This window comes from Staurois parvus, unplaced genomic scaffold (assembly GCF_062004578.1).
Source record: "Staurois parvus isolate SC_StPar_1 unplaced genomic scaffold, SC_StPar_1.0 ptg000649l, whole genome shotgun sequence".
Lineage (NCBI taxonomy): Eukaryota > Metazoa > Chordata > Amphibia > Anura > Ranidae > Staurois > Staurois parvus.
The window spans coordinates 1,048,388-1,075,877 of record NW_028318445.1 but is presented as its reverse complement, the minus strand read 5'-3'; the positions used below and the strand labels follow the sequence as shown (position 1 = coordinate 1,075,877).

General features: G+C 44.0%; 1 protein-coding gene across 3 annotated transcripts in view; it reads left to right on the top strand.

The window, feature by feature from the left end:
- The window catches only part of SEC14L5 (SEC14 like lipid binding 5), a 107,273-nt gene that overhangs the window by 57,302 nt on the left and 22,481 nt on the right, over positions 1 to 27,490 (top strand). For all 3 annotated transcript variants that reach the window (XM_089694104.1, XM_089694106.1, XM_089694105.1), the window contains 2 exons: positions 15,142 to 15,291; positions 16,920 to 17,051. In XM_089694104.1, the coding sequence (XP_089550230.1) occupies positions 15,142 to 15,291; positions 16,920 to 17,051 (282 nt within the window). The remainder of the gene's footprint in view (positions 1 to 15,141; positions 15,292 to 16,919; positions 17,052 to 27,490) is intronic.

Genomic DNA, 27,490 nt, shown 5'->3' with positions numbered 1-27,490 from the left:
AAAGTGTGAGAGCTCTGAAACCTGAAAACTGACCTGGGCAGGAAGGTGTAAAATTGCCCGGTATTGAAATGGTTAAGTATGAAAATGCAGAACCTCGCGCATAGTGGCCCAAGGCAATTAATGTAAATTGAGTGATGGAATGCTGAACATTTGTCACAAAAACCTGTATTAGTGGCAAAACAAGTTTATTCCCGTCCTACATATCCAGATCGCTTTTCTCTGCTGGGATGTTATGGACTATTACTGACCGACCTACATCGCCACTGTGCCACGTCTTGTTTTAAAGGACATTTGTAGTCCTATTTTTTTCAACACTCAGATCTTCTCTGTGGAGGTTACAACAAAACTCATATTTTATTTAAGCAGTGTTTGGAACCTCTGTCAGGTTTTTATTTAATAGATGTTTGCTTCATTCTGCCCTAGCAAGGCAATGCTGAAAAGACGCAATAAGACAGATTTTTACGAAGGATGCCTCTTCTTCCATAAATTCCTCCCTCTGCTGCTCTAAAGTAGAGATGGAATAAAACGCACCCCAGAACACTTCTTAATTTGTGCATCACCTTATGACGAACATCTCAATCTGTGCCACAGACCTGTCTCAGTTGGCTGTCCGGGATAGGAGCTCAGGATCACAAATTAGGAACTGTGAACCTCATCCTGATTTGCGTTCAATTTGGTTGCTGACTTGCCCTATACACTTCCCTCAGTAAGTGTGATGAACACAGCCGGCAATAAAAGTAACGAATCTTTCCAAGTCCATTCAAAACCAAGAAAAAAAAAAAAGTGTTAGCTGGTGCTTTAACCCTTTTGCTGCCAGAGCCATTTTTGCATTCTTTTGCACATTTTTGGGCCTGAAGATTACCGTATTTTTCGCTCCATAAGACGCACCTGACCATAAGACGCACCTAGGTTTTAGAGGCAGAAAACAGGAAAAAAAAATTCTGAACTAATGGACTGCGGACACAGTACATGAGATGACCAGAGACTGCGGACACAGTACATGAGATGACCAGAGACTGCGGACACAGTACATGAGATGACCAGAGACTGCGGACACAGTACATGAGATGACCAGAGACTGCGGACACAGTACATGAGATGACCAGAGACTGCGGACACAGTACAGGAGATGACCAGAGACTGCGGACACAGTACAGGAGATGACCAGAGACTGCGGACACAGTACAGGAGATGACCAGAGACTGCGGACACAGTACAGGAGATGACCAGAGACTGCGGACAGTACAGGAGATGACCAGAGACTGCGGACAGCACAGGGATGACCAGAGACTGCGGACAGCACAGGGATGACCAGAGACTTTGGATAGTACAGGGGATGACTGCTGACCTTTGGGGAGGGGGGGGGAGCGGGTACCTGAATTTGACAGGTACCCGCTCCCACTTCCGCGAAGTTGTTCTTTGATCTTACCTGTTCCGCTATCCAGCCGCGCGCTGTCTTCCCGGCTTCTGTAATGGCGCTTGGCATGACAGCCGGGTGCCCAGTGCGCATGAGCGAGAAGCACTTGCGCTTTGTGATTGGTCCGGCGGCTTCTGGGATCTGTCATGTGTCCCAGGTGCCGCCTTACCATTCACAAAAAGCACCGCTTCCTGCGCATGCGCACTTGACACCCGGCTGTCATGCCCACACTACAGAAGCCGGGAAGACCGCGCCGCTGGATAGAGGAACGGGTAAGATGAAAGAACAACTCCACGGAAGTGGGAGCGGGTACCTGTCAAATTCAAGTACCCGCTCCCCCCCCTCCCCAAAGGTCAGCAGTCATCTCTAAGGTCCCGCTGTAGAGCTGAGCGGCCGGCCCGGTATTCTGACACGGCGGCAGTGGAAATACTGGACCGGCCGCTCCATAAGACGCACTGACATTTTCCCCCCCTTTTTTGGGGGAAAAAAGTGCGTCTTATGGAGCGAAAAATACGGTAGTTAAAACCTCCAAACATTCTATATGTTCTGACAGCAGACCCCCCCCCCCCCCCCCAGAAAATAAAATGGTGGTAGCTGAAAATTTTACACTACAGTGAGTTTTAAGGCACACAAACATAATATATTGCCTATTTTTTTTTAGAAGAGGATAAAAGATAATGTTGCACTGAGTAAATAGATGCCCAATATGTCAAGCTGTGAAATTGTGTGTCCGTGAAACGGCATTAAACTTTAGTACCCTACATTTTCCATAGGTGATGCTATAAAATCCTCTAAAAGGCAAGAAAACGCTTAAGACAAGCCATTTGAACCCATTGGGAATGGGATGGCAATGCACCAAAACAGTTCAGAAAATAGACAAACACTTTTTTTGGCATAAAAAAAATCAAAATCTTGCTATACCAAATCTAAAATGACAAATGTGAATGATATCCTATCTGGATATTATCAGATCGCTGACGCCATATACATACCCATACAAATGTGTCAATATATTTTAAATATCAATGCCGTGCCGCGCTCCAATATATGCAAAACAAACAAGTAGGCAAATAAAGTGAAATAAAAATCTTCCAACAATAATTCAAGTGTCCACACTTTGGACTTGGTGTAGACACTTGAATATTTGTTGGAAGGTTTTTATTTAAATTTATTTGCCTTCTTATTTGTTTGTTTTGCATAGTGTGGAGCGAGGCACCGCAGTGGTATTTAAAACTTTATTTTGGCATCACATGGTAGCGCACTACTGTGCAATGTTCACTGAAGGGCATGTGACTTGGAGCTGTGACCCTTAATGCTTTTGGGTATGTAATGTGCATTAACGTGCATGGTGGTTATGTGTGCTTTACAGCTATGCACCCCACCGGAAAAGTGTGAACTTGGTGCAACAGTGTGAACCTAGCTGAAAGTGTGAACTTGGTGGAACAGTGTGAACTTGGTGGACCAGTGTGAACCTAGCTGAAAGTGTGAACTTGGTGGAACAGTGTGAACTTGGTGGACCAGTGTGAACCTAGCTGAAAGTGTGAACTTGGTGGAACAGTGTGAACTTGGTGGACCAGTGTGAACCTAGCTGAAAGTGTGAACTTGGTGGAACAGTGTGAACTTGGTGGACCAGTGTGAACCTAGCTGAAAGTGTGAACTTGGTGGAACAGTGTGAACTTGGTGGACCAGTGTGAACCTAGCTGAAAGTGTGAACTTGGTGGAACAGTGTGAACTTGGTGGACCAGTGTGAACCTAGCTGAAAGTGTGAACTTGGTGGACCAGTGTGAACCTAGCTGAAAGTGTGAACTTGGTGGAACAGTGTGAACTTGGTGGACCAGTGTGAACCTAGCTGAAAGTGTGAACTTGGTGGAACAGTGTGAACTTGGTGGACCAGTGTGAACCTAGCTGAAAGTGTGAACTTGGTGGAACAGTGTGAACTTGGTGGACCAGTGTGAACCTAGCTGAAAGTGTGAACTTGGTGGAACAGTGTGAACTTGGTGCAACAGTGTGAACTTGGTGGAACAGTGTGAACTTGGTGGACCAGTGTGAACCTAGCTGAAAGTGTGAACTTGGTGGACCAGTGTGAACTTGGTGGACCAGTGTGAACCTAGCTGAAAGTGTGAACTTGGTGGAACAGTGTGAACTTGGTGCAACAGTGTGAACCTAGCTGAAAGTGTGAACTTGGTGGAACAGTGTGAACTTGGTGGAACAGTGTGAACTTGGTGGACCAGTGTGAACCTAGCTGAAAGTGTGAACTTGGTGGAACAGTGTGAACCTAGCTGAAAGTGTGAACTTGGTGGAACAGTGTGAACTTGGTGGACCAGTGTGAACCTAGCTGAAAGTGTGAACTTGGTGGACCAGTGTGAACCTAGCTGAAAGTGTGAACTTGGTGGAATAGTGTGAACCTAGAGGAACAGTGTGAACTTGGTGGAACAGTGTGAACCTAGCTGAAAGTGTGAACTTGGTGGAACAGTGTGAACTTGGTGGAACAGTGTGAACTTGGTGGACCAGTGTGAACCTAGCTGAAAGTGTGAACTTGGTGGAACAGTGTGAACCTAGCTGAAAGTGTGAACTTGGTGGAACAGTGTGAACTTGGTGGACCAGTGTGAACCTAGCTGAAAGTGTGAACTTGGTGGACCAGTGTGAACCTAGCTGAAAGTGTGAACTTGGTGGAATAGTGTGAACCTAGAGGAACAGTGTGAACTTGATGGAACAGTGTGAACCTAGAGGAAAAGTGTGAACCTAGAGGAAAAGTGTGAGCTTGGTGGAACAGTGTGAACCTAGAGGAACAGTGTGAACTTGATGGAAAAGTGTGAACTTGATGGAATAGTGTGAACTAGGTGGAATAGTGTGAACCTAGCTAAAAGTGTGAACTTGGTGGAACAGTGTGAACCTAGAGAAATAGTGTGAACTTGGTGGAACAGTGTGAACCTAGCTGAAAGTGTGAACTTGGTGGAACAGTGTGAACCTAGAGGAAAAGTGTGAACTTGGTGGACCAGTGTGAACCTAGCTAAAAGTGTGAACCTAGAGGAAAAGTGTGATCTTGGTGGACCAGTGTGAACCTAGCTGAAAGTGTGAACTTGGTGGAATAGTGTGAACCTAGAGGAAAAGTGTGAACTTGGTGGAACAGAATGAACCTAGAGGAAAAGTGTGAACTTGGTGGAACAGTGCGAACCTAGAGGAAAAGTGTGATCTTGGTGGAACAGTGCAAACCTAGAGGAAAAGTGTGTACTTGGTGAAACAGTGCAAACCTAGAGGAAAAGTGTGTACTTGGTGAAACAGTGTGAACCTAGAGGAAAAGTGTGAACTAGGTGGAACAGTGTGAACCTAGCTAAAAGTGTGATCCTTGATGGAACAGTGTGAACCTAGAGGAAAAGTGTGAACTTGGAACAGTGTGAACCTAGCTGAAAGTGTGTACTTGGTGGACCAGTTTTTACCTTGAGGATAAGTGTGAACTTGGTGGAACAGTGTGAACTTGGTGGAACAGTGTGAACCTAGAGGAACAGTGTGAACTTGGTGGAACAGTGTGAACCTAGCTGAAAGTGTGAACTTGGTGGAACAGTGTGAACCTAGACGAAAAGTGTGAACTTGGTGGAACAGTGTGAACCTATGCAACCATGTGAACTTAGTGGAACAGTGTTCCACTAGGTTCACACAGTCCGCTAGGTTCACACTTTTCCTCTAGGTTCAAAGTGTGGACCTTGCAGAAAGTGTGAACCTAGCAGACAGTGGGGTTAATTAACTAAAACTGGAGCATTCAGAATCTGGTGTAGCTGTGCATGGTAGCCCATCAGCCTCCAGCTTGTTCAGTGAAGCGTACACTAAAGCGTAGTTCTGTCATCCCCCCGAAAAGAAAAAAATTAAGTCAGCAGTTACAAATACTGACTTTTAATATTAGGGCACTTACCTGTCCATGCATCCAGCGGTGTCTTCATCCTGAGCTTATTCTTCAATCGGCTCTCGGGTGCTGGCGCTGCCATCTTAACTAAGGGAAGCTGGTAGTGAAGCCTTGTGGCTTCACCGCCAGTTTCCTACAGTGCTTATCTGAAGCGCGCTGCGCTTTGTGAATGGGCCGCAGTCCTCTGGGACCTTGGAAGTGTCCCAAAGAGCTGTGGGGAATGGGGGTTTGCCGTGGTGAACTGAGCTGGGAGTGGGCGCAGGTACCTGTCAAAACCAGGTACCCTCTCCCCTCCCCAAAAGGTGCCAGTTGTGTCAGCGGAGGATGGGGGGAGGCAGAAAAGGGGAGCTTCCACTTTTGAGTGGAGCTCCGCTTTAAGCTATAGAATAAAACCTGGAAGCTGATTGGTTTCTATGCAGAGCTGCGGCAGATTTTTTTACACTCCAGTTGTTATTAAATCAACCCCAAAGTGAACCTAGCGGGAAAATGAACATAGAAGAATGTGTGAACCAGCGGAAAAATGTGAACCTAGCGGGAAGTGTGAACATAACGGGAAAATGAACACAGAAGAACGTGTGAACCAGCGGAAAAATGTGAACCTAAGCTTTAAAGTGAACCTGTTTCAAGTGAGGCAAGATCACAATGTGGTGGATTTGAGAGGGAACAATATTTCTGTGTATTTTTAGTAGGACGCTCACATTGGGGGAAGCTGCCACAGCGGCTATAAAATGATGTATTGGGGAGCGCACCGTCTAATTATAGCCCCGCAAGTGACAGAAACACGGAGCAGGAAAACGCTGACAGGCAGAGATAAAAGACGCAGAGTGTGCAGGCTGCCCATATACCGCACACACACCCAGGACACTCTATAGACACAAACTCTGCCCCCTGGGAGGAAATCCTGGTACCAACTGTATATGTAACACAATACAAAGTATATTCTGCCCAATATAAATAGTTACATAGTTAGTCTGGCTGAAAAAAAGACAAAAGTCCATCTAGTTCAACCATAGAAAAAAAAAAACAAAGTTATAATCCTATACCGACAATTGATCCAGAGGAAGGCAAAAATAACCAGCAAAGCACGATCCAATTTGCTCCTGCAGAGAAAAAATTCCTTCCTGATCCCCTGAGAGGCAATCAGATATTCCCTGGATCAACTTTACCTATAAATGTTATATCCAGTTATATTCTTCATAATAGTAATGATATAATATATGATAGAATATAATATACAATACAATCTAATATAATACCGCCATTGGGGGGGGGGGAGGTCAAAGAACTGGCAGGATCTGTTCATTTTAGATTTCATATCAATATTGGATCATATAATATGTTATTTTTTTTCCATTATGTTATTCAGACCTCTTCCTTATCGGTTTGTGTAATTTAATGGCATTATGGAAGCATAGAAACACATATTTAAACCCAAGAACAACAATGTAACATATTGCAACTTACCATTCCTTAGATGTAGTGGCTGCATTGGATTTCATTTTCTATACTTACGTACTTCCTGTATTAGGGTGACAACGCTCACTCGCTGTTTTGGACTGGAGGAGCAGTGTTGTCATCCTAGAACAGGTCTACAGGAATGCCTGACCCTCCTTTTTTCTCCATAATATAGGGGGAGGTGTTTGATAGATATCAGAGATAGCTAGGAACAATGTAACTGATAAAAGTCAGTGTAGGTAGAGAGCACAGGAAGTTATCATTACTCACTGTATTTCTGGCAGGATCAACTATTCTTTTTTTTTTTTTTTTTTTTGCACGTATAAAACACATATAACAAAACACTGTTGATGGTATATTTAAGTGGCCAAAAGGGAGCAAATAGAGGAAGTTCATTGTTAGGGTATACATACACTTTAAGAGATGTATGTATAAAAAAAACAATTTATTTAAATTATATTAAATTTGTTTAAATTTATTTACATAATGAATTATAAAAATAAATATTAAATAAATAATAAAAATAATTACATACCTGCTCATCCATTGAAATTGCATATGAATTCATTCTGGGGGATACAGCAAAATTGAATGTTCTCAGGCTACTGTATATTTCCTGTGTAAATGGGGAAAGTACTGCATTTTGGCCACTAGATGGCACTGACTATCATAGGAAACAAATATGCTCCTGGACTCCATCTAGTGACTATAATGTGGTATTTTCCACATTCACACATTTGATCTGCAGAGAGTATAACCTGAGAACATTCAATTTTGCTCAATGGCTAAACAGCTATGCATTTTTTTTTTATATAAATACATGCTACACGTTGTCCTTGCTTGGAAGATTCTCCCTTGCTATATACCTTAGTGAATATTGTCACATGGACAGAAGGTGTTGGACAATACAAAATATACAATTTTCATGAATAAAGGGGAAAACTTCCAATGGAGACACTTGTTCCAGTGACAACTGTCTAAGAGAGGAAGTCTCATCACTTTGGAGAGATTTTCTCTTGCTTCCTGTTGTGTCTCTGGGATGGAACGTAAAGGTTAATGGAGAGGGGGGGACTTTTCTATAAGCCAGGTGGGTGATATGATGTCTATGAGTTAGACCAGCCCTTTTCAACAATTGTAACATGGAGGACCCCTTGAAATAACTTTCATATTTGAGGAATTCCTACTAATAAATACAGCTCACTGTACATTAGTGTGATGGTCACTGGGAAGAACACTCCTTACGTTGGCGGTCAATGGGATGAATGCTCCTCATGTTAGTGGTCAGTGGGAAATCCTCCTCTTACATTGGTGATCAGTGGGAAAAACACTGAAAGAGTGAAGTTTTCTGGATGGGTGAGGAGGGTGAAAGCTTCGAATTTCTGGACGCCTTCCCGGAGCCCCAGCAGGATATTAAAATGTTGGGTATCAAATTTGGTCCTGGTGACTATGGTCATCAAAATTGCGAAAGCAGGTTGGTGGATGCTAATGCCAAAGTAGCAAGCTGAAAGAGATGGAGGCTCTCCTTGAGGGAGAGGGTTGACTTGATTAAAACTTACCTGATCCAGATCTTTTTATATGTCAGCTTCTTAAAGTACAATCTTGGTAATATGTTAGCAGAGACCCCGCTGGGATGGGTGGGTACTTTTCACTTGCCCCGCCATCTTCCCAGCAATGCAGAAAAGGCTGAAGCCAAGATTGAAAAGTCTGAGAGTCCGATATGGCAAGCTCCTGGCTTATGTTGCCCCGTGTCTGAAAATACTTCGGCAGTGGCAGGTGACAATGGAGGATATAAGGTCCCTTCCCAGGAAGCTTCTGGAGGATAGGATTTTTGCTTCTTCTTTCAGTATGTCACTGGCCTTAAAGGATTTCCCAGGCTCCGTAATGAAGGAGGGGTTGCGTTTAATTAATTTGGAGAGAATTACTTTGAAAATTTGGGATCAAGCCTGGCTCGCTTTCCATGCAAAGCTCTATGTGAGAAGGAACATGAAGCACGCCCTGTGGATGATCGGGATTGTCCTAGAGCGGAGTGTGTTGGTAAAGTGGAGTTTATGGAACACTTTCTGCTCCAATGTCCCTTTAACATAGAGGTGTATAAAAGGGTGGAGAGGGTTCTGGGCATCCCCTTTCTCTATCGCATGAGTTTTGCAGAGTGGGTGTACGGGGCATTCCCAGCTCGCTGGGACTTTGATTTGGATACACTTTTTATAGTTAGTATAGTTGTTCGTTACTTCACATGGAATACACAGTGTCAGATTACCCTGCGGAAGAAAGTGTTGAGGTGGTGGTGCATGATATTCTGAGTGAGGTTGGAAAGATTCGGAGTCTTGAGAAGGGCAAGGATCCTCGGGTGGTCTGGATAAGGGCATAGAGGAATATCAGACCTGCCTTTGGTCTTTGAACTGTTCATCTCTGGGTGAGGGGCTCTTTTATTTTGCTGTTCTTTTCACTTCCTTCGTTTTTGTTGGTTAAAAATCTTATTTTTGAAGAAGGGCTGCATGCATGGGGGCGGGGTTGTTTCTTGACCTCGCAGGTTTGATGTCTGGTGTAGTGATGTGAGTCTTAGTAAGATTTATTTCCCCCAGTAATGACATGTTCATTTCTGAGAGTTTTGCTCTTGTCTGACAGCAGATTTTGCAATATTTATTTTCGTTTTTGTGTAAATATGTATATAATTATTTATTTTTGGATATTCTGTATATGATTTTATGTTTATTGATTGCAAGACTTTTAATAAAGAAAATTTGGGAAGAACACTGCCTACCATGTTTATCAGTGGGAAGAATACTCCTTACATTGGTGGTCAGTGGGAAGAATACTCCTTACATTGGTGGTCAGCGGAAAGAATATACCCTACATTGGTGGTTAGTGGGAAGAATTCCACTTACATTGGTGGTCAGTGGGAATAATACTTCTTACATAGGTGACCATTGAGAAGAACACTACTTACAATGGTGATCTTATAGAAGCATTTCCCTTACATTGGTGGTCATTGGGAAGAATGCTCCTTACATTGGTGGTCATTGGGAAGAATGCTCCTTACATTGGTGGTCATTGGGAAGAATGCTCCTTACATTGGTGGTCAGTGGGAAGAATGCTCCTTACATTGGTGGTCAGTGGAAAGAATATACCCTACATTGGTGGTTAGTGGGAAGAATTCCACTTACATTGATGGTCAGTGGGAATAATACTTCTTACATAGGTGACCATTGAGAAGAACACTCCTTACAATGGTGATCTTATAGAAGTATTTCCCTTACATTGGTGGTCATTGGGAAGAATGCTCCTTAGATTTGTGGTCAGTGGGAAGAATGCTCCTTACAGTGTTGGTCAGTGGGAAGAATGCTCCTTACATTGGTGGTCAGTGGGAAGAATGCTCCTTACATTGGTTGTCAGTGGGAGGAATGCTTCTTACAGTGCTGGTCAGTGGGAAGAATGCCTCTTACAGTGCTGGTCAGGGGGAAGAATGTTTCTTACATTAGTGGTCGGTGGGAAAGCTGCTCCTTGCATTTGTGGTCATTGGGAAGAATGCTCCTTGCATTTGTGGTAATTGGGAAGAATGCTCCTTACATTTGTGGTCATTGGGAAGAATGCTTCTTACATTTGTGGTCATTGGGAAGAATGCTCCTTACATTTGTGGTCATTGGGAAGAGTCCCCCTTTTACAGATAGCTAAAAAGATCACCAGTGTTAGTGGTCACTCACAAGAGGCAGAAGTTGCTCATAGTTCAAGGAACCTCTAGCAACCTTTGGAGGAATATTAGGGTTCCAAAGAACCTTTGTTGGGAACAGCTTGGTTAGATAGTTGTCTAGCAACTGTCTGCCATTTGGACAGGGGGAAGGAGAGGACAATTTATTGGGCCGATGGATAAACTTTCCATGTTTTATGTCTTAGTTATTGTTTGTAAGATTCTCAACAAATGTGCACATAAACAAAGCCTCCCCTGTCCTGGACATACCTCACCAGTTGAGGAGGACCTGTCTTCTATGACATGAAAAGAGCTGCCCATCCTGACACGGAGTCATCCTCCCACCTTCCTACGGCGTGCCCATACTGTGTCTGCGCTGTCTGTATTTTTAGCTATAAAGAAGATTACTGAGAGCGGCTTATCCACATCGTGTTTAGTGACAATTGTCAGTGGCAGTAACACCTTCACTGTCAGATCAGCAATGTCACCGAAGATTTCCACCTGCAATGAGACCATCAACCTGACTCTTGAGAGACCCTGTTCCCAGACCATTCGTTTCAACAAAAATCTTCTATATTCTATAAGATTATATGTGCATTTAATGTGTTTTACATTTGTTATTTCTGGTAAAAGCCTCCCTTGAGTAGACATCCGAAAGCCCTTACACTGCTGTTAGACACCGCCATCTTGGATGTGATGCTGGCAGATCCAGCAACCTCAAATGACCCTCTATAGTATTCCTGTTCTCTCTTCCCTTGACAGCTATATACAAGAAAAAGGGGTGGAGGAGCTGGGGCAGCACGGATAGTAACTATATACTCCTAAAAGAGGAGAGATTATGAGGGGGCTGTGCTAAGAAACTGACTCTTCATGGAGAAGTCACATTTTCTGGCTAGTTTAACCACTTCCCGTCCAGTCCATGTATATAAATGGCAGGATGGAAGCAGTGCAGGGGCGGGTGGCCGTTTATAAACGTCCTCCCCGCTTCCCTGCCAGTGCGCAATCCGGTGCCCGCTGTGTCTGGAGAACACTGATTGCTGTACGGGATCATTGTGCAAGGTCCCAATCATGTGATCATTGATTGGCCAATCAGTGATCACATGAATAATAGTAAGCAAGATGTCACTTCTGACATCATTGCTTACTACGTGTGAATGATCACAGAGGTCACATGGTACAAGGCCATTCACAACAGCCTTGTACCATGTGACAAGTCGTGACCAATCACAGCTCTCACAGTATTTCTCAATGGCTGCAAGAATGCAGCCAAAGAGAAGGAGAAATGATTGATTTTACAGCCTTTTTGGGAGTAATTGTAATTAGTGTAAAAAAAAAAATCTTCATCACCCCCAAATAGTACAGTATCACTATGGTGACACTGTACTGCTAGGGTGACGGTATGTGAAAAAAACATAAATGATTATATAAAAAAATAAAATAAAAATGTAAAAAAAATTTTTTTTTAATTATATTTTTTGTTTATAAACTAATTTGGGTTATTTTTTTTTACTAAAAATATAATGGAGTAAATTTTGGCCAAGATTTATGAAGAAAGATTATTTATTTGCAAAATTGTATAAGAAAAACACTTTTTTTCAAACTTTTTGGACTTTTTCATTTATTTGACAAAAAATAAAAATCCCAGTGGTGAATAAATACCACCAAAATAAATTTGTATCTGCTAAAAATGCTAAAAAATTCATATTGTTACAGTGTTGCATGACCGCGCAATTGTCATTCAAATGTGACAGCGCTAAAAGCTGAAAAATGGCCTGGACAGGAAGGGGGTAAAAGTGTCTGGACTGGAAGGGGGGAAAGTGTCCGGACTGGAAGGGGGTGAAAGTGTCCGGACTGGAAGGGGGGAAAGTGTCCGGACTGGAAGGGGGTAAAAGTGTCCGGACTGGAAGGGGGTAAAAGTGTCCGGACTGGAAGGGGGGAAAGTGTCCGGACTGGAAGGGGGTGAAAATGTCCGGACTGGAAGGGGGTGAAAGTGTCCGGACTGGAAGGGGGGAAAGTGTCCGGACTGGAAGGGGGTAAAAGTGTCCGGACTGGAAGGGGGTAAAAGTGTCCGGACTGGAAGGGGGGAAAGTGCCCGGACTGGAAGGGGGTGAAAGTGTCCGGACTTGAAGTGGTTAAAGGCACATTGCAAGTAAACCAAGAAAGTTTTATAGAAATTGGCATTTTGTTAAGTTGGTGACAGGGTCTCTTTAAGGCTAAGTTTGGACATGCAGCAAACTTTGACAGGCAGTGAGGAGGTCATATGATGCTTCCTCGCCACCCGTTTTAACCCCATAAATGCCGCATTACCACACAGCAACCATGTGTGGGTAGACATAAAACAAAGGAAAAATGAGGAAGCGCAACACGTTGTGAGATAAAACACTTTACTGAATGAGCTTTATTACGCATGGTGTTGCACTTCCCCTTTTTTCCTTTGTTTTCTGTCTACCAGAGGCTTTACCCTGGGCTTGTGATCATGGGATAGCTGTGGTGCATCTTTTGCATATAAGAAGTGGATTGACGGTGTGACCTTTTAAGGCTTTGCATTGGAACTGGAGTCCATTTGCAAAAGGTTCTTCTAGTGCAGATATGAGATACAGTGAGGAACAGAAGTATTTGAACACCCTGCGATTTTTCAAGTTCTCCCACTTAGTAATCATGGAGGGTCTGACATTCACATTGTAGGTGCATTCCCACTCTGAGAGACAGAATTAAAAAATAAAATTCAGGAAATCACATTGTGTGATTTTTAAAGAATGTATTTGTCTTGCACTGCTGAACAGAAGTATTTGAACCCCTGAGAAGATCAGTGTTAATATTTGGTACAGAAGCCTTTGTTTGCAATTACAGAGGTCACACGTTTCCTGTAGTTCTTGGCCAGGTTTGCACTGTAACAGGGATTTTGGCCGACTCCTCCACACCGATCTCCTCTAGATCTGTCAGGTTTCGGGGCTGTCGCTGAGCAACACGGAGTTTCAGCTCCCTCCAAAGATGTTCTATTGGATTTAGGTCTGGAGACTGGCTAGGCCACTCCAGAACCTTGATATGCCTCTTACGGAGCCACTCCTTGGTTATCCTGGCTGTGTGCTTCGGGTCGTTGTCATGTTGGAAGACCCAGCCACGACCCATCTTCAATGCTCTGACTGAGGGAAGGAGGTTGGTGCTCAAAATCTCATAATAAATGTCCCCATTCACCCTCTCCTTAATACAGTGCAGTCGTCCTGTCCCCTTCGCAGAAAAGCACCCCCAAAGCATGATGTTACCACCCCCATGCTTCACAGTAGGGATGGTGTTCTTGGGATGCAACTCATCCTTCTTTTTCCTCCAAACACGACCAGTGAAGTTTGGACCAAAAAGTTCTACTTTGGTCTCATCTGACCACGACTTTCTCCCATGCCTCCTCTGGATCATCCAGATCCATCCAGATTGGCAAACCTCAGACAGGCCTGGACATGTGATGACTTGAGCAGGGGAACCTTCCCGTGCAATGCATGATTTAACACCATAATGGCGTAGTGTTCTACCGACAGTGACCTTTGAAACTGTGGTCCCAGCTCTCTTCATGTCATTGACCAGCTCCTCCCTTGTAGTTCTGGGCTGATTCCTCACCTTTCTTATCATCAGTGATACCCCACGAGGTGAGATCTTGCATGGAGCCCCAGTCCGAGGGAGACTGACAGTCATCTTTAGCCTCTTCCATTTTCTAACAATTGCTCCAACAGTTGATCTATTTTCACCAAGCTGCTTGGCAATTGCCCCGTAGCCCTTTCCAGCCTTGTGGAGGTCCACAATTTTGTCTCTGGTGTCTTTTGACAGCTCTTTGGTCTTGCCCATGGTAGTAGTTGGCATCTGACTGACTGTGGGGTGGACAGGTGTTTTTAAAGAGCTCAGAAAGATGCTACTAAGTTAGATTAATGAGTGGAGTAGAGGTGGACTTTTTAAAGGCACAGTAACAGGTCTTTGAGAGCCAGAATTCTTGCTGTTTCTTAGGTGTTCAAATACTTATGTTCAGCAGTGCAAGACAAATAAATTCTTTAAAAATCATACAATGTGATTTGCTGTATTTTTTTTAAATTCTGTCTCTCAGAGTGGGAATGCACCTACAATGTGAATTTCAGACCCCTCCATGATTTCTAAGTGGGAGAACTTGCAAAATCGCAGGGTGTTCAAATACTTCTGTTCCTCACTGTATGTGAACGCTTTGGAATTTTTTTGCTCTAACCTCAACCACATGTGAGTAGAATGGGTTGCTTTCCCTGAACGTGACGGGGTATAATTTTTGCTGCGCCACTTCCGCCTGGCAATACTAGGGTCGCTGGTTTGAATCCCAACCACGGCACCACCTGCCTGTAGTTTGCATGTTCTCCCTGTGCCTGCGTGGGTTTCCTCCGGGTACTCCAGTTTCCTCACACACTTTAAAGACATGCTGGTAGGTTAATTGGCTCCTGTCTAAATTGGCCATAATATGTGTATGTATGAATGTGAGTTAGGGACCTTAGCTTGTACGCCCCTCGAGGGTTGGGGACTGATGTGAATGTACAATATATATGTAAATTGATGGTTCTATATAAGTACCTGTAATAATAAATAAATGCAGGTATGCCTTATCTTGGGCATTTTGGTATAGCGGGTTGCTCTTACATCTTAGTTATAGTATTACATATGTTTATCTCTTCCCCACCGCAGGCGTATGAGAAGAGGTTCCCCACCTGCCCGCTCATCCCGGTGTTCCTGGGCAGCGATATCCTATACGAACACAGAAGTGACGACGGCTCATTGCACGTGGTGGAACGCAGCTGTAAACTCAACGTTGATGCCCCCCGCCTCCTGAAAAAGGTTATTTTTTTTTTGCTTTAAATATTTATTTAGGTGATTGCTGTGAGCAGATGTGGCCTTTGATAAGGGCTCGTTCATATATGTAGCACCCCTAACAAAAGGCAATTTGTGGTGGGATCACGTTTTACTGGCATTTGGTAGGGAGTCCGAGCACCTGCTGTGCCCATTATGAGGGGCTCCCGCCATCCCTGCCCTAAGTTCCTGGGTCTGCACACCCGCTGTGCCCATTATGAGGGTCTACCACTATCCCCTTCTTTTGTTCCTGGGACTGTAAACCTGTGTCCATTATGAGGGGTTCCCACCATCCCAGTACTAAATTTCTGGCTCTGTACTACCATCCCCTTCTATAAATTTGGAGTCTACACATTTGCTTTGTCCATTATGAGGGGCTACCACCATTCCTGTTCCTGGGACTGTACACCTGTGTCCATTATGAGGGGTTCCCAACATCTCAGTGTATACCTTCCGTGCCCATTATGAGGGTCTCCCACCATCCCTGCACTAAGTTTCTGGCTCTATACTACCACCCCCTTCTTTAAATTCCAAGTCTACACATTTGCTTTGTCCATTATGAGGGGCTACCACCATTCCTGTTCCTGAGACTGTACACCTGTGTCCATTATGAAGGGCTCCCACCATCCCAGTACTACATTTCTGAGTGTATACATTCTGTGCCCATTATGAGCATCTTCCACTATCCCTGCAGTAAGTTTCTGGCTCTGTACTACCATTCCCTTCTTTAAATTCCGAGTCTACACATTTTCTGTGTCCATTATGAGGGACTACCACCATTCCCTTCTTCAGTTCCTGGGTCTGCACATCTGTGCCCATTATGAGGGGCTACCACCAATTCCTTCTTCAGTTCCTGGGTCTGCACATCTGTGCCCATTATGAGGGGCTACCACCATTTCCTTCTTCAGTTCCTGGGTCTGCACATCTGTGCCCATTATTAGGGGCTACCACCATCCCTTTCTTTAGTTCCCAGGTCTGCACTCCTGCTATGCCTATTATGAGGGGTTCCACCATTCCTACACTAAGTTCCCAGGTTTGCACATCTGCTGTGCCCATTACTATGAAGAATATAACAGGAGAAGCTGGAACACACAGTTGTGGTTATGAACACCCCAAATCCTTCAGGAGGACAGGAGCAGAATCAAGAGTTTGGGCACTTGGAATATCTAAAGCAGGCCACAGATGAGTCAACAAACAAAAGAAATTTGTGTGGATCGTCGATTCGTTCATTTTTTGCATCCTTAGTGTGTCACAAAGTGCCTGATCCAACATACTGGGTTTTTTTGTAGAAAATTGAAACAATTGATGGCACAATTGTATGAGCTATTTTAGTTTTTCGACTTGTCTCTGGCCTGTTTTAGACATCTAAGAGGTTGAGTGAGATCTATCTTTGTAAAATTTTCCACAACCATGGCAGAAATCAGACTGAGAGTGGGAGGTCCTGCACTCTGAACCGATCAGCTTGTGTTGAGTGTCACTCTATTTGCTGTGTTTCAGGAACTTGGGGCTGGAGAAGGGACTTCCTAGTTCCTCGTACTTTCCTTAGCTGAGTTCTTCTTAAATAGACACATTCTACACATTGTATTTCTAATGATGAGTTCTGCTCCCCTCTGCAGATTGCCGGGGTAGAATTTGTCTACTTCATCCAGAAGAACACCTTGAACTGGAAAGAGCGGACCCTGCACATCGATGCCCACAATGAGACCTTTTCCACCCGCGTCCTGGTGAATGAGACCTGCAGGTACTCTGTAAGTTCATCATGAGGGACCACCGACATCTACCCTGGATTGTCCACACATGATCTATATGATGATCTATAATGCATATGGCCTACAGCCTGAAATGTGATCTCTAACAACCTGTGCTGCCCTTGATGGAAGCCACAGGATCAGTCATGGATGGCCGTAACTACATGGGATAGAAGTTTAGACTTCACTGGCTGCATACTTTAACTAGGTTAGGGAAAAAATAGGTAGTGGAGCCAAGATCGCAATGGTAGCCCGTAGCCTGGACCTTTAACAATCCATTCAATAAATGACCAGACCCCCCTTATACTTTTTTTTTCCCAGGTACTTGTATAGTGCCGACAATTTATGCAGCACTTTACTGTACATATACATATTGTACATTCACATCAGTCCCTAACCCTCAAAGGGCGTACAATCTAAGGTCCCTAACTTACATTCATACATACACATACTAGGGACAATTTAGACAGGAGCCAATTAACCTACCAGCATGCCTTTGGAGTGTGGGAGGAAACCGAAGTACCCGGAGGAAACCCACACATGCACAGGGAGAACATGCAAACTTACCTGAGCCCATTCTCAATCCAGCAATGTGCACAAGAGCAGTGGCTCTTTCATCTCTCTCCCTCCTCATTGGCTCAGAGACAGCAGCAGGAGCTGCGGTGCAAGTTGTGTCCATTACCAAAAATTGCACCCCAAAGGTCTTTTAAGGTATTGGGCAGGGGCGGACTGACAACTCATGGGGCCCCCGGGCAGTAGGGGATCATGGGGCCCCTGTGTCCTCACCCACACTCAAACCACACCCAAAAAAGCCTATGAAAGGTACCAGGGCAGGGACAGACTGACAACTCATAGGGGATCATGGGGCCCCTGTGCCCTTGCCCAAACTCAAAAAAGCCTATGAAAAAGGTACCAGGGGCATCTCATGGGGCCCCCTACTTACCCTGGGCCCTCGGGCAGTGCCTGAGTTTCCAAATGGTCAGTCCGCCCCTGGTATTGGGAGTATTTCCTTGAATATGAAATACTCATGAAAATACAGGCATACCTCGGTTTACAAATTTAATGCATTCTCCGGGACATTTTCTGTTGCAAAAAATTTGTAAACTAAAATGGATTCCCATGGGAATGCATTGAAAAACAAGTAATCCTTTCCGGAGGTCAGAAAAAAGTAAAAAAAAAAAAAAAAAGTCTTTTATCCGCTCAAAACTCTTTATAAAGTGCACTTTAAATGCATAAATACTGTACAGGGACATGATTAAAAAAAAATTTGTAAATGCAGTGAAAGCCAATTAATACGTACCGGAGGTCAGAAAAAAGTCAAAAAAAGTTTATATGTTCAAAACTCTTTATAAAGTGCACTTTAAAGGCATAAATACTGTACAGGGACGTGATTAAAAATTAATTCATAAATGCATTGAAAACCAATTAATCCGTTCCGGAGGTCAGAAAAAAGTAAAAAAAAGTCTTATCTGTTCAAAACTTTAAAGGCACGGGGCTGGTGTTATAAACCTCCCAGGCGCAATGCATTCTGGGGAAATTTATTTCGTATTGCGAAAAAAAATCGTAAACCAAGGCATTATTTTCAATGGATTTTCATTCGTAAAGCGAAAATTACGTTAACCAAGGCGTTTGTAAACCGAGGAACGTCTGTACTCGGTATCGGCACCAATACTGATATTGGTATGGGTGCATCCCTAGTAACGCATATCATACGCATCGTTTTTGTGCATAGGTGCCCCTGATGCATGCATTTATGATTGTACGTGCATGTAGGTGGGGAGATGCTCAAAAAATTGGGGGGGGGGGGGGTTAAGTGCTTGGGTGTAATGTTAATTTTCTACTCCTTTTTTTTTCCACAAAAGTTTATTTTTTATCACATCGGAGACAAAAAGTCCCCTATGTAATGATTTTGTTGGTGACAGTTTCTCTTTAATGAGACACCAGGGGTCTACAAGACCCCTAATGTCTCACTTGCCCTCCAATAAAGCTAATACAGCTAAAATTGATTCTTTCCTGGCCATACGGACTGGGAAAAGTGACACCAGGACCCATAAGTGACTTTTTACACATTCTGGGTCATTAGCAAGAAGGGGAGATCAGCACACAGACGTCCGGCACCCAGGGAGAGCTACATCTCTACAACCTGCTGTTGGCAGAGCTATTGGTCTTACTCATCTTGGGACAGACCTCTGCAGAGAGACCGCTGCTTCTTCATAAAGAGCAAGGCACCTTCTCTGCAGCATGCTGGCAGGGGACAGGCTTTTCTACTCTGGCTGTAGCTGCTTTCTGAAGGAAACAAACTAAGACTTTGCACACCTTTTTTGTTTTGTTGCACTTGGAATGTATTTAGCTGATTTCAAGGGGAGGCTGAATTGGGCTCTAATACTTGGCTGACCAATCCATTGCTTTGCTGTGGTACCTCCATCCACACTGGATTCCACACTGATTACCCCCATGTTGGACAATGATGACTGTAACAGGCAGATAACCCGACGGCCTCATAGTAAAATACTTTCCACAACAATCTGTACAAACTTTCCAACAGGCCCGGGCAGCTGCCAGATACAGCACTGGTTAAGCTCTGATAACAAGCAAGATTTAGCATGTCTGTTGGTAGGAATGCCGCTCATCACAGCGACACTTTGAGGTCACATTCCTGGTCATGGCTGGGGTCTGGTGTCACAATAGAAAATAATGAAACTATAACTACGGTATCAATCAACAATTATCAATAATACCCTTTCACACATAGGATCAAACTTTCACCCTTGAAAGTACAAATCAACAAAGAAACTTCAATATGTAAATAAATAACCCTAAACAGGGGCGGACTGACAACTCATGGGGCCCCCCGGCAATAGGGGATCATGGGGCCCCCGGGCAATAGGGTGGAACTCCGCTTTATATAGCGCTGTCAGTTATACAGTGCTTTAGATATATATTATACATTCACATCAGTCCCTAACCCTCAAGGGGCGTACAATCTGAGGTCCCTAACTCTCAAGGGGCGTACAATCTGAGGTCCCTAACTCTCAAGGGGGGTACAATCTAAGGTCCCTAACTCACATTCATACATACACATACTAGGGCCAATGTAGACAGGAGCCAATTAACCTACCAGCATGTCTTTGGAATGTGGGAGGAAGTATTTTCTTCATTTTTCAATAAATGAAAAGAAAAATTACAACTTCAAAATACTCCCAATGCCTCTTACTAAATAGTTTAGACTAACTACTTTCCAAAAAAAGGGTCATTTGGGGGGGTATTTGTACTGTTCTGGCATTTTAGGGCCATCAGTACATCAGGACTGATCCATTTTCAAATATCTATACCAAAGTTTGTAGACTCTAACCAGGGGCGGACTGACAACTCATGGGGCCCCGGGCAATAGGGGATCATGGGGCCCCTGTGTACTAGCCCACACTCAAAACACACCCAAAAAAGCCTATGAAAGGTACCAGGGGCATCTCATGGGGCCCCCTACTGACCCCGGGCCCTCGGGCAGTGCCCGAGTTCCCAAATGGTCAGTCCGCCCCTGACTCTAACTTTCACACAGACTAAATATACACTGATTTGGGTTATTTTTTACCAAAGAAACGCAGAATGCATTTTATCCTAAATGTATAACGAAAAACATTTTTGTTTTGCAAAATTTTATACCGAAAACCATGTTTTTCAAGATTTGGGATTTTTTTTGTGTATATAGCAAAAAAATAAAAAAAATACAATGATAATTAAATACCACCAAAAAAAACTGATATAAATTTCAGCTGGGTTCAGTGTTGTATACACAGCAAACTCTGTACTCCTGCACTTGTGGATGGACTCAGCAGAGGCTATGGTAACAATTCAGATATCCTGCAATATGAACTCCTTGCTGCCCCCAACGGACCGGGGTAGTCCAAAGTCACTGGATACAAAGAAAAACAAAAAGAGGGCGCACCGGCCTAGTGCAGTATCGTAAAGAATATTTATTAAAAGGATAAAAGTAGGTATCACACTCACAATGGACATATAAAACAAAGGCACGTCACAATAAACAGCGGTGTCCAATCCATACAGCATCTAAGTCCAAAACAATGGAACCCTGGACTTCCAACATTCTAACGCGTTTCGAGGACTGTGGCTCTGAGGAAGAGGCTGAGTCCTCGAAACGCGTTAAACAGTTGGAAGTCCAGGGTTCCATTGTTTTGGACTTAGCGGTGTCCAATCCATACAGCATCTAAGTCCAAAACAATGGAACCGTGGACTTGCAACTGGCTAACGCGTTTCGAGGACTGTGGCTCTGAGGAAGAATGTCAGGGTCCTGTCCACGGCAAAAGTTCTGGAAGATCTGGCATTTCTGCCAGTACTCTGCATGGCCGCAGAAGGACACATCAGCCTCAGTCTGGTGCCAGACGGCCTTTATAAGGAGGCTCATCACTTCCTCAAGTTGCTGGATGACCTGTAGCTCCCCGCACCCTGTTCCTGTTTCCTGTGATTCTTACCTGTGACTTCCTGTTACCGACTCGGCTTGCTCCTGGACCTGTCTACTCTGCCTTACCCCTGATCTGACCTTGGTTTGGCTTACGGATACTCTCTCTCTCTTGCTCCTGTGTATGGCTATTCCATCGGACTACGTCCGCTCTGATTCCCACCTGGTACCTGACCTTGGCTTGAAACGACTACCCAGTAAACATCTAAATCCCGGAAGGGCTTGCATACCACGCACAGGCGCCTCCTGTCTGCAGACCTATCTCCGTGCACCAGCTGTGCTTCTGAGTGGACCACCAACCAGCACTCCTACAGGCTACCTGTGCAACTTTGGGCCTAACTCCCGCTGTCCCCCTCTCAGGGGAGTCCGAAACTTAGCCGCAAGGGAAGCCCTCTCTCCATTGGCCTCCATCACCAGGTACGTGATAAAGAGGCTGAGTCCTCGAAACGCGTTAGCCAGTTGGAATTCCAGGGTTCCATTGTTTTGGGCTTAGCTGTGTCCAATCCATACAGCATCTGTTTATTGCGACGTGCCTTTGTTTTATATGTCCATTGTGAGCACAATGCCTACTTTTTATCCTTTTAATAAATATTGTTTTACGATAATGCACTAGGACGGTGAGCCCTCTTTTTGTTTTCTTTTTGTATCCAGTACAGTGTTGTATGACTGAACAATTGCCGGTTAAAGTAGCGCAGTACTGAGTAGCAAAACATGTTCTGGTCATGAAGGGGGTAAAACCCTCCGGAGATCAAGTGGTTCAAAATACTTGATTTTTCTGTACTTTTACCTGCAATTTTTTAAGTTGTTGGGCCTCTTTAAGAGATAGAGCTGTTACTATACGTGGATGTACTTGGATATCAACCTGTGTATTGGAGACGCCTATTTCCATATGAAAACACTTGTGATTGCACATAAAGACATATACTGTACACAGGGGGAAAAAAAATAAAGTGAAAACATACATAAAATGTAAAATGTGGACTTTTTTTTTTTTTTAGCATGCGTCTACACGCCACCCGTCATTGTAAGTGTCATCAGGTTACTGACATTGCAGACGTTGTTTGAATGCCTATAGCTTGTCATCACCTGTCTGGGGGGGGAAAGGACAGTATTGAGGGGAACGCTGTAGAGGGAGGAATAAGGAAGACGCTATCACTGGAAATACCAGATGCCTGGCTGTGCATGACTCTGGCCTGGAACCAGCCCGCCGGTCAGGAATTTCCCAGTGAAGTCACTGATAGGGATTCGCTCTGGATTACACGTTATGATTTGTCTGATCGAGTGAGTTGGAATTTTTCCCCATATTTCTAAGGCCTGTTTGTAAAAGCCGAAAAACTCTCCATGTGACTTTGATCTTCTCCGTTTTTGTTCATTTGACACTTTTAGGTATTTATAATGGCCTGTTTGATGTTTGAGTTTACCATTGTATTTCCTTAAATCGCCTCTTTAAGAATATTTTTTTTTAATCATTTTCACTCCATTAAAGTGGTTCTACAGTTGAAACATTTTTTTTAACCTAAATCGTTACTAAACCCACAACAGTACAATCAGTCTGTAGATGCAGTAAAGCATGCTGGTTATACTCACTGTGGAACCTAAGGGGTTAATCCTCTGCATTGTGTAAAAAGGCCTTTTGATCCTGACTTCTCTGCTCCTCCTCTTGTTCAAATGTCCACCTGATAAGACATACTGAACTGTAGCCATTCTGCACAGGCTCAGTTGCTGGGGTTAATCCTCTGTATTGTGTAAAAAGGCTGTTTGATCCTGTCTTCTCTGATTCTCCCCTTCTTCTGCTGACCCCAATCCAACTGTTGATACAACAGAGCATTGGGGGCAAACTGCACATGCTCAGTTTGGTGTGTATTGCCAGAGAGTTTTTTTTTTTCTTTGGGAGGGTGCATGTGATCAGCACAGGGCCAATCAGCACTGTCCAGACAGAGGGTGAGGGGTCATGCAGCCTCATAAGATAGTCAGAGCAGAAAGAAAACGCCATCGACAAGCTTTAACAAGTGCTCACAAGACTGCTTTATACTGCTGATGAGAACAGGTAATTAGCAGTTTAGATTTACTAAAATAATTACATTTCCATGTTGTGTGTATTGTGGGAGACCGGATATAGTGAATGCGGGGTCCGGGGAGACCAGATATGGTGAATGCAGGGTCCGGGGAGAGCGGATATAGTGAATGCGGGGTCCGGGGAGACCAGATATAGTGAATGCAGGGTCCGGGGAGACCAGATATAGTGAATGCAGGGTCCAGGAAGACCAGATATAATGAATGCAGGGTCCGAGGAGACCGGATATAGTGAATGCAGGGTCCGGAGAGACCGGATATAGTGAATGCAGGGTCCGGAGAGACCGGATATAGTGAATGCAGGGTCCGAGGAGATCGGATATAGTGAATGCAGGGTCCGGGAGACCAGATATAGTGAATGCAGGGTCCAGGAAGACCAGATATAATGAATGCAGGGTCCGGAGAGACCGGATATAGTGAATGCAGGATCCGGGGAGACCGGATATAGCGAATGCAGGTTTCGGGGAGACCGGATATAGTGAATGCAGGGTCCGGGGAAACCAGATATAGTGAATGCAGGGTCCGGGGAGGCTTGATATAGTGAATGCAGGGTCCGGGGAGACCAGATATAGTGAATGCAGGGTCCGGGGAGAGCGGATATAGTGAATGCGGGGTCCGGGGAGACCAGATATAGTGAATGCGGGGTCCGGGGAGACCGGATATAGTGAATGCAGGGTCCTGGGAGACCGGATATAGTGAATACAGGGTCCGGGGAGACAGGATATAGTGAATGCGGGGTCCGGGGAGACAGGATATAGTAAATACAGGGTCCGGAGAGACCGGATATAGTGAATGCAGGGTCCGGGGAGATCGGATATAGTGAATGCAGGGTCCGGGGAGGCAGGATATAGTGAATGCAGGGTCCGGGGAGGCCAGATATAGTGAATGCGGGGCCCGGGGAGGCCAGATATAGTGAATGTGGGGTCCGGGGAGACCGGATATAGTGAATGCAGGGTCCGGAGAGACCGGATATAGTGAATGCAGGGTCCGGGGAGACCAGATATAGTGAATGCAGGGTCCGGGGAGGCTGGATATAGTGCCTGCAGGTCCGGGGAGACAAATATAGTGAATGTGGGGTCCAGGGCTTTAGTAACACTTTAATGCATTTCCCAAATTAAAGTAATAAAGTTTTTTTCACCACTTGCTTCCCAAACTTCCCAAACCCCCATGTCCCCAAATTCTTCTTTCTTCACTCCCTGCTCTCACTGGAGACTCTTGAGAGAATTGGCAGCCACTGGCTGCTGCTGCTGCTGTCAATCAAATCCTGTGAGGGGGGGAGCAGGGGGTGGGGTGCTGTGTGTGTCTATAGATGCGCACAGCCCGGCTTGGGACTGGACCTGAACATCTGTTCCCTTGCCATATAGCTTGCTATAGTAGCACACACAGAAGAGAACGGGCAGATAACGCCAGTGGGGGACCCCAGAAGAGGAGGTTCAGGGCCGCTCTGTGCAATACCATTTCACAGAGCAGGTAAGTTTGGCGTATTTATTATTTTAATTTTTTATCTAATCTATAGATTTTTTAAATCTATCTATCTCCCCTATCTCTTCCCTCGCCTCTCCCTTTCCCTCCTCCCGTCCCCTCTCTCGCCTCACCCTGCACCCATCTACCTCTCTTACCTCTCTCCCCTCACCCTCTACCGCTCCTATCTCTCTTGCCTCACCCCCCCCTCCAACACCTCTCCCCTTGCCCCTCTACTTCTCTCTCCCCCATTGCCTGTCTCTATCACATACCTGAACCACTACATATATACTGCATTTATTTATTTATTTCCTGTAGTGAACTGACTTTAATGCCGCTTTATGCGGTATTTACCAAACGTTTTTGCTTTTTGAATTAAATACCGCATAAAGGGATAGTGATTTGATACTTTCAGCATTACATGGGATATTTGGGGAAAAATGTGTCAGATCACTTAAATACTGCATGCGCTCTGCCTTAGGGAATGGAGCCCGATGTCACTTGTCATTTTTGTTGCTGGAAATAAGAAATTTGTGCTGGTGTTCTTTCTAGTGCAACATTTAGCCATTTGGAGGCTAATTGTGCCCTCGTGTGGTCATAATGTGTTACAGGAACTTCCAACATAGAACATGTGTTAGATGTGACATGTGATAGATATATATATACACTTAATATGTATATATATATCTATCATGTGACGTCATCACGTATGTTTTTATTCCAAAGTTCGAATTCTTGATGCCGATTGGTGACTATACTGAAATGTTTTAAGATATTTATGCTTGTTAAGTGCGGCACCTGCTTATTAAATGTGTTGTATACTATCTACACTATGAGAAGTGTATTTTTTTGTTTCCATGTAACTTTATATACACAGGGTATATATACACATTTTATTGTTTGTTTTTATTACAATGAACAAGAAAAAAAAAAAAAGTGTGTGTGTGTGTGTGTGTATATATATATATATATATATATGCACATGCGTACCTCAGTTTACGAACGCCTCGGTTAACATAATTTTCAGTTTATGAATGAAAATCCATTGAAAATAACGCCTCCGTTTACAAATTTTTTTCGCAATACGAACGGATTAATTGGTTTTCAATGCATTTATGAATTGTTTTTTTTTAATCATGTCCCTGTACAGTACTATGCCTTTTAAAGTGCACTTTATAAACTTTTTTTTTTTACTTCTGACCTCCGGAAAGGATTAATTGGTTTTCAGTGCATTTACACATTTTTTTAATCATGTCCCTTTATGCCTTTAAAGTGCACTTTATAAAGAGTTTTGAACAGATAAAACTTTTTTTGACTTTTTTCTGACCTCCGGAACGGATTCATTGGTTTTCAGTGCATTTACAAATTAATTTTTAATCATGTCCCTGTACAGTATTTATGACTTTAAAGTGCACTTTATAAAGAGTTTTCAACAGACAAAATACATTTTTTTTACTTTTTTCTGACCTCCAGAACGGATTAATTGGTTTTCAATGCATTCATATTGGAGACTGCGTTTCGGTTTATAAATTTTTTGCACTATGAAAAGTCCTGCAGAACTAATTAAATTCGTAAACCAAGGTACGCCTGTGTATATATAATTACATTTTTTAAAGTCAAGTAGGTAGGAAATCTTGGATATTGAAGTCTAATGCATATACCTGTAGTCTTTTACCCAGCCAGCAGGTGGCACATTAGTCTCCTTTTTACATCAATAACATGGCTACTATGCTGAACATCACATTGGGGACCTTTTTTGGTACAATAATATTTATTTTTGCCGCAAAAGTATAGTGTACAGTAGATCACCCACGCAGGGAGAATACAACAAAAATTGAGTTAAGCGAGCATGAGCGAGATGATATGCAACAAATCATTTACTTTAAAACAAAGTCATCAGTCCATACGTGTTCCCTGGGACCTAGGGTCCATGGGGTATACCGTCAGTGACATTTTCTGTATCAGCTCAGTAGGAGGTTTCTGTAAGAAAAGTTCAGTGTGAGCTAATACAAGAAAACCATTGCATGCGCATGTTCGCCGCGGTGAAGTGAGATGGAAGTTCGGCCCCCTCCTTGCTCCCGCAGCCTCCTGGGAACTGTCACAGGTCCCTGGAGACTGCCGGACCACTCAGGAGGTGCGGCGCAACTCGCACATACGCAGTGGGCACCAGGCCGTGAAGCTGTAGTAGAGATGCCGGTCCACAGTTGTATGTCAGGTGGCAGGGCCCACAACATCAGCCCTCGTGCCACTCTGTGTCCTCACATCTCCTGTCACCACTACCAGGGGTGTTGGACAATAGGTGCAAGAGAGGCCCCTCTTTAGCTCAATATTCACCAGCTTCAATCAGACAAAGGGAACCACAAAGCAAGCTGTGGCTAACACTCTGAGAATCCTTAGTCTTGTATTCCATGTGTGTATCCAAAACAGAGTT